At 42.7% G+C, this 8,265-nt stretch overlaps 1 protein-coding gene across 6 annotated transcripts in view; it reads right to left on the bottom strand.

Annotated features, from left to right (window-relative positions):
- Nucleotides 1-877: 877 nt before the first annotated feature.
- TTC17 (tetratricopeptide repeat domain 17) overlaps nt 878-8,265 on the bottom strand; it is a 167,884-nt gene continuing 160,496 nt past the window's right edge. For 5 of the 6 annotated variants that reach the window (XM_032640183.1, XM_032640186.1, XM_032640188.1 and 2 more), the window contains 3 exons: nt 4,988-5,107; nt 3,628-3,771; nt 878-2,021 (listed from right to left, as the gene is read on the bottom strand). In XM_032640183.1, coding sequence (XP_032496074.1) covers nt 1,890-2,021; nt 3,628-3,771; nt 4,988-5,107 — 396 coding nt within the window. In that variant the 3' untranslated portion in view covers nt 878-1,889. Of the gene's footprint in view, nt 2,022-3,622; nt 3,772-4,987; nt 5,108-8,265 lie in introns of all 6 variants that reach the window. The other variant, XM_032640185.1, reaches the window with a different exon arrangement.

The following is an 8,265-nucleotide window of genomic DNA, read 5'->3' as shown; positions in this document are numbered from 1 at the left end:
TTTTGGGGGTGATGAAAGTTTTTTACCTTGATTGTTGTGGTGGCTGTATGACTCTATGCATTTGTCAACATTCACAGAACTGTACACTGAAGAATGAATTTCACTGTATGTAAATTTTTAAAAAAGCAAAACAAAATCACAGAAAATGGTTGCAAGTTTCAGGAAAAACTAAATGCAACATTGTGGAGGGGTGGGGAAGCAGGAAATACAATCAGACACACACAAGGATTCTCAGTGAAAAGAGGTTCACTTTATCCAGCAATGAATGAGCTGCTTCTCAAAATACATCTGATATAAAACTGTTTGAAATTAGCTGGACTCTAGCTGCATAAAAGACAGAAGGAGAGCTGACAGGCATGTCTGACTGCTCACCTGCTTCTAAGAAATTACAGTCTCTCTCTGCTAGAACCAAATGCTCCAGGTTTAGTGACCCAGTATTTGAGATGACTGGTGTCTGATAATGTTCTAGGAAACCCTGTGTTCAGTGAAGTCCTGTCCCAAAGGGAATCCTCAGTTTCACACTGGTACAACTCTCACCAAAGCTCCACGAAGCTTACTTCGACGAACTTTAGGATCAGTGCTCACCAGAGGGCTGACTTTGTGGTTTAGATTATTCTTCCTTTCCCAGGAAGGTCAATTATCAACTCTGAACATCTGCTGACTGCATCTTTCCTGGTCAAATGTATTGTGTTAAAGAAGTTCATCAACCATAAAACCTAGTGATGGATTGTTTCTCCCCACACCTTGCTGTGGTGGAAAGAAAGAAAGAAAGACAAAGACAACCTAGGACTTGAGAAGATCTGACCCAGAGTTATAGTTAGGCCTCAGAGCTGTCCAAATGAGCCTGCTTCTATAAAGAAGAACCACACCATAGACCTATTCTCATAAACAACTTTTATTTTTGTCCTCAGTATGTGCCCTTGAAGACTCCCAAATGCCTGGAGTTTCTGACTCTCCTTGGACCAGAGGCATAAGCATTGTACGGAACACTCCACCTTGGCTCTTCACTCTCCTGAGGGGCTAAGTCTGAAGGCCTCAGAGAGAGGGAGCTGACACTCATGCCTCATCCCAAGATGGGTAACACAGTGAACAAAGAATTAGTAAAACATAGACTCAGTCTGTAGAGGGCTTCAAATATACATATTCTATATATATAAACCTGTTATATAGGATTTCAACTTATTGGTTTCCTTGTAATTTGTAATTAAAGTACAAATGATATCGATGTTGTACACTGCTGATTTCCCCTTCTCAGCCCCCCTCCCTCCCCAACATAAATAACGTCACAAAGGTCAGGTGATCCTAAGAGTTTTTGTTGTAAATATTTTGTTTTTAAAATCATTTCCCCTTCCTCCCCCGCAAACTACCTGTGAGAGTTTGGATCGGAGCAGCATGGAACGGACAAGGCTGGGGGCAGCATGGAGATCTAGTGGGGAGAGCGCGGAACATTGCTTCTCACTGAGTGGCACCAGATGGGCTTCTGCATTTCCACTGACAACAGAGGCTACGACGGGAAGCAGAGAATGTGCGATGCGGTTTCGCCCTCCTCCGAATTGGAGGAGGCTGGCTGGACCACTGAGAAAAGCCCTAAAGGCATCGAGGTTTTGGAGACAGAGCACAGCTCCAGAAATGTCTTGGCTCAGTATTTACACAATATCTTTAGGCTGCATTTTCCTTTTAAGAAATTTATGTTTCTGAGGTTGGCTGGGGGAAAGAAGGAACTTAAAAACCAAAACAAACCAATTCCCACATACGTAAAAGTCCTGTTATACGTCTTACTCAGTTATTGTCATAAACATCATTAAAAGGAGATACTGACAATGATTGGTTTCTTATTCCTTTTCTGAAGAGCATGAGAAAAGAGAGACAGGAGAGAAGGGAGGAGTGAGCTAAGGAGAGCGCCGGCCCTTCTTCAGAATTAAGTGACACTGGATGGTCTGGATTCGGTTCTTGGCCGGGACAAACTCGGGCTGCAGCTTCAGTGTAGATTCGTACCACACCAGTGCTTTTTCAAACTCTTCCTGTGAGGGGCAGAGGGACAAAAGTCAGAGGGGTACTACCACCAGACTAAATATATATGGTGACTTCTTTTTCTGTGAAAAGCACATCTGTGGTAGTGACGATCCTGCAGTATTTTCTCAGTGGATCTAAATCTCTGAGGAAAACTCTAAGGTCTGGAGGAAACAACTACCTCCATCCCCAAGGTATGAAATAATAACAAAGAAAATTATGGCAGAGCCCAAGAACCAGAGGGAAAGGGGAGATCAAGTTTATAGAGGTTTGGCCCAACAACAGGAGTAACTGTGGTGGCAACAGTAAGAACCAACATTACTGAGTACCTGCTGCGTGCCAGGCACAGTGCTAGGTGCTTTATGGAATCCCTTCCTTTAATCCTCACAGAAACCTCTAGAACTATGTCTGGCAAAAGCTTACTATGCATCTGCCTGAACGTTCTACTGTTAACTGGAAAGATGGAGGTCATGTCAGGCATCTCAACTAGACTTGGAAATTCTGAAACAGTTTCTCATTCTCCCCAACACTTGAAAATACGAACACGGTTTGGAAATGATCACTGCCATAGTGAGGGCGTTAATCTTTTACTTAGACTAATACTCTCAAAGAAGAGCCCAAATCTACTGCTTAAATGGCTCCTTCTGGCCAAATGAGAGCAGAATTCCTCATTCACAGCAGCACATTTTGCATTTACTGGGGATGAAAATAGATTCTTCAATTTTAAGAAGCAGAGAGGGAAATCTGCACAGGCAGCCAGACCTACCTGTGGCCAAGATGGTATCTCCTGCCTTGGAGGTCACGGGTAACACATAAAACTTGCAGCCTGAAGCTGCTCATTCTATTACCCTTTACTGAGGGTACCATGGGACGAGCCCCATGTGGGACCCCAAGCTTTGGACGAAAGTGCATGGCACAATTCTTGTTAAATTCGGCTATGACAGCTTCTGGGGGACCCCTGGGACTTTAAGTTCTGAAATTGGTCCTTGTTCTGAACAAGATGGCTTTGCCATTTTATCTGTAAATGGCATCCCATGAAACTAGTGGCATTCCATCATTCATCAAAGCTTTGGTGAGCACCTACTATGTGCCAAACCCTGTGAAGTGCTAGGAACAGGGAGATGAAGAGGAGTCTCTTTCTAAGGAGCTCCTGGTCTAGGGGGAGAGACTAATACTTGAAACAGAAATTATAAAACAAGGTGAAAGTACAAGAGAAATCTGCACAGGGCATCGTGAGTGCAACCATAGGGACCTAGCCCAACCTTGCAGTAAGAAAGCACGAGAGTGTGTCCGTCCATGTGGAGGGTTAGGTAAGGTTTTCTGGAACAGGTGACGTCTCTAGAAAACTGCAGGTAAATCTGACTCTATTACTGTTAAAAACTTAAGGTGCGGAACTACATAGTTGCAAATACGTGGATGAATTTCCTGTATTATTTTAAAAACCCACAAACCCCTTACCTATAAAATATACCTTTGGTGGGGAGCTAACAATTTTAGACGCAAAACTTACAGGAAACTGGAGGACACTGACACAGTCAAAGAGGGTTTGAAATCAAAGAAGATGTGCCCGAGAGAAGATGGCAGAGCTGGTGTGCTCCGCTCACAGGCCAACCTCACCATCGCCACGTAGACGTTGCCCAGTGTGAAGTGGTTCACAGCAAAGTGTGGCGCGATTTCCACTGCCATGGTGGCCACGATGACGGCATCGTTCCAGAGCTTGGCGTTGTGCAGGATGTTGGCTAGGCTAATGAGGGGTACGTCCTGGGGGAGGAAGGAGAAGGCGAGAAGGGAAGAGCTTTCATTCTCGGCTCTGGTGATCGTAAGTAATGTGGTCAGCGTTTCCTGGTGAATGGCAGAGCCGTGCAACTCAGCGCGGGAGGCTGCCGTTTGCTACGGGTCTGTGATAGGGAAGGAGCGCGCACCAGCCTACCCATGCAGTACTTCTTTCACTGAGTGAGACTTGCCTCCAAAAACAAACAAACACGTCAGCTGCGTAAAAACCTGCTGAGTGCGGTTGTTGGCTTCCATCCTGGTGCAAGCTCCTGGTTGCGCTGCAGCTTGGTAAGGGAAGTCGGTGGCCCGATGCTCTGCACAGCCCACACTCTGGGGCATGCCGTCACAGAGCCAAGGGGTTTTCTGCCAGGACCGCTGCACTGCCTGAGGCAGGGGCTGGCAAGCTGTGGCCCACAGGCCAGTCCAGCCTGCTGCCTGCTTTCATAACTTTTTATTGGACCACACCATTCCCATTCCCTTAGGTATTTCTGTGGCTGTTTTCACGCTATCATGGCAGAACTGAGTGGCTGCAACAGAGCCTGTCTGGCCTCAGACCCTAAATTTGTACCACCTGGCCCTTTACAGAAAAAGTTCCCTGACCCCTGATCCAGAGTCTTCGCCCTTCCCTATCACCTAGCAGTACAGAGCACAGAATGATGGGCTGATCAAGTAAAAGTATTATTATCACAAATATTTATTAATATCACAAATATTTATTCCCTTTAAATGTGTTACCTGAGCAACTGCTATCTATATTGCATTGTTCTAACATCACTGGGTTCTTCTATAGGAGATACAGAAGAAACAGAAAAAATGACCCATCTTTGTCCTTGCTGGACACCCACAGAGTGCATGTCATTAATAGGGTCACAGAGGTTTAAGAATTTGCCTAAGATCACAAACCTAGTGAGAGGCAGAGCTGCATTTAGAACTCGGCAATGCCTGCGCCTGATATAATGTTTTACAGTGATCTTGAAGCCCTTCCTTGATGTTCCATCTTGTTGAGGTAGGGAAGGCACAATAGTGGGTGTAATTCACAGGCTGTGGTCGCACAAGTGGGGTCATAAGTTTTTCCGCCCTATCTTAGCCTTTTGCCATTTTCTTATAGGCTGAGCATGAGGAAGGTTGTTGAAACCTCAGAATAAACCACTGGGCAAAGGAAAGGACTGAGAGATGGAAATTCCCACCTCTGAGTTCCACTCACCTTCATTTGGTGTGGAGCATAGTGCAGGGCTTGGCGTAGGCAGTCAATCGCCTTCTTTCCTTGGCCTTTCACTCTCCAGTAGAGGGCTGCCATGCTGGAAAGGACCCAGGACGTCTGGTTCTACAAAGGAATGGTCAGCTAAGGCTGATGCTTCTTAAATAACACACTAATTTACCACCAAGATTAAGAACAGTAACACAAGTGACACAAGTTAATGACCATTTAACTGAGCACTTACCTGGTCCTGGCGGTCTGCTATACACTCATGTTCATCCTCTTATTAATCCTAACAGCAACCCCATAAGCTTGATTCTACTATTACAGTCTTTTTATAGATAAGAAAACTGTGATCCAAAGAGGTTAAATATCTTGTCCAAATGCACTCAATTACTAAGTAGCAGAACTATATTTCATGCCCATGTTCTTTTATATTTAAATTCACTTAGCTTTTTGAACAGGTAATTCATTCACGTTTCAAAAACCAGAAATTATATAAAGTTATACAATGAAAAACCTCCCTGCCATCCTTGTCACTATTATATACAAGTAAACACTATTTTTAGTTTCTTAGGTAACCTTCTAGGATTTCTTTATGCTTTATCTAAGCAAATACGAATACAGACTTATCTCTCCTGCTTTATAAGCCTATTACTTATATAAAAGCTAACATTCATCTGCACTTTGCTTTTTTCTCTGAACAGTACACCTTAGAGCTCTTTCTACATCAGTGTGTAGAAAGCCTCTTCATTCCTTTGTTATCAGCTGCATAGTATTTCATTGTTTGGAAGTACTATTATTTATTCAACTAGGTCCTTATTAATGAATATTCCTCTCTCCTCCAATTCTTCACTATTAAAAACAATGCTACAAACATGACTTTGTATAGGTGTACTTTTGTGTCTGTGCAGCGCATCTGTAGGATACATTTCCAGTGTGGACATGCTATATCAAGGGGATACACATGTTAGTTTGATAGAAATTACCACACTGCCTTCCACAGGACCCTAGCAATTTAATATCCCACCAGAAATATACACATGTCCCTGTTTCTTTATTGCCTCACCAAGGAGTCTTACTAAACTCTGGGATCTTTGATAGGTGAAAATGCGGTTTAAATCTACATTTCCCTTCTTATGAATGGAGCTGACCATCCTTTCATGTTTGACAGCCTTTTGTATTTCTTTTCTGTGAACGACCTGTTCTTATATTGTTAATTTTTCTGTGAGGTCTTTGGCTTATCTATATGAGAAAGCTCTTTAGGTATAAGGGAGATTAGCCCCTTGCCTGTATATGAATTACAGATACATTCCCCCAGGCTTCTCAAGTCTGCCTTTGGACTTATGGTGCTTTGTGTGATATAAAGGTTTTAATTTCTGCATAGTTCAGTTCATTAATCTATTTCTGATGGCTTCTGGATTTTCAGTTAGGAAGGTCTTGTTTACTCCAAGGTTATTAAGAATTTTTACCATGTTTTTTTCCCCAGAACATCTGTAGTTTCATTGTTCACATTTTAACCTTTGATCCACTTAAAATTTAACTTGCTGTAAAGATATGGCTCCAATTTAATTTTTTTTCCCAGATGGCTACTAAGTTGTCTCAATAATAGTTAATGAGTAATTCCTCTCTCCCCCACTGTGATGCTACCTTTATCATATACAAAACTTTAGTACTTAATTTAGGTCGAATATTGGGTTAATTTAGGTTTAATTTTGCATTTTCCTGTCTATTTCATTCTGATGGGTGGTCTCTAACTCCCAGCCATTACAGATGAGGCAATCAGAAAACTTACCCTGCTTCCTATCTTCTTTCTGTCTTCCAATCTATTTTTTTGGTAATTTTATCATTTTTCATTGTCAGGGCACATAGCATTTATATTCTGTTCTATCACCCAATTTCCTGCCTTTGTTGTTGTATTGGTTCTACAGTTAAATATAGTCCTTGATCACTGACATTACTTTTGTGCAGCTTCCCTGGTCATCTCCTGGTTGGCTGAAGTTTATCTTCTAGTAGTTTTCTTAAGAAGGGCTGATGGGAAAATTATTCTCTGAGATTGTTGTTATGGGCTGAACTATGTCCCCCCAAATTCATATGTTGAAGTCTCAAATCTCTAGTTCCTCAGAATGTAACTATTTAGAAATAAAGTATTTAAAGGGCTGATTAAGTTAAAATGAGGCCATTATTGTGGGGCCCTAATCTAATATAACTGGATTTATGTGAAAGATTTATAGAAGAGGAAGAGATATATCAGGGTCGTGTGTGCAGAGGGATGAAGGCGAGAGGTGCCAACAGGGTGGCCAACTGCAAACCTAGGAGCGAGGCCTCAGAGGAAAACAACCCTGCCGGCACCTGGATCCCTGACTTGTAGCCTCCAGAACTGTGAGAAAATAAATTTCTATTGTTTAAGCCACGCCGTCTATAGTATTTTGTTATGGCACCCCTAGCAAACAAATACAATCATATAAGTTCAAAACTTTCTGTCTCTAGCCTTTATGCCTGAAGCACAGCTGGCTGGATATAAAACCATGGCTCATTCTTTCTTTCCTTGAACAATTTGCTGGTATTGCTCCATTGCCTCTTGGTTTGAATGGGGGCTGCACAGAAATCTGAAGCTAGCCTGATGTGTTCCTCCTTCTTTATGACTTGATTCTTCTGACTGGCTTCCCAAGAGGATCCTTTTTGCAAGAAAATAAAATTACCTTTCTTTAATGCCAACATCTGACACATACTGAAGAACATATTTATATATATACACATACAACAAATATGTAATTATATAAAATATACATGTATGCTGTAAAGCATAAAATAATGAATATTCCAGAAACCGCTACCCTACTAAAGAATGAACCTGCTTCTCCTGTATGTTCTTAACACTATGCCATCCTCTTGTCTTTTCTCCAGAGGCACACGCTATCCCAAGTGTTGTGTTTATTATTCCATTGCCTATTTTTTTTTTTTTTTTTTTTTTTGCGGTACGCGGGCATCTCACTGCTGTGGCCTCTCCTGTTGCGGAGCACAGGCTCCAGATGCGCAGGCCCAGCGGCCATGGCTCACGGGCCCAGCCGCTCTGTGGCATGTGGGATCTTCCCGGACAGGGGCACGAACCCGCGTCCCCTGCATCGGCAGGCGGACTCTCAACCACTGCGCCACCAGGGAAGCCCTCCATTGCTCTTTTTAAACACCGTTCTATCACTTACACACACATATTTGCTCCAACAATACAATACTTGTTTACTTCTTCCTGTGCATTATAAACATGGTGTAATCAGTCTTCTGGG

Source organism: Phocoena sinus, chromosome 8 (assembly GCF_008692025.1).
Source record: "Phocoena sinus isolate mPhoSin1 chromosome 8, mPhoSin1.pri, whole genome shotgun sequence".
Taxonomy (NCBI): domain Eukaryota; kingdom Metazoa; phylum Chordata; class Mammalia; order Artiodactyla; family Phocoenidae; genus Phocoena; species Phocoena sinus.
The sequence above is the reverse complement of the archived record's forward strand: the minus strand, read 5'-3'. Positions and strand labels throughout refer to the sequence as shown.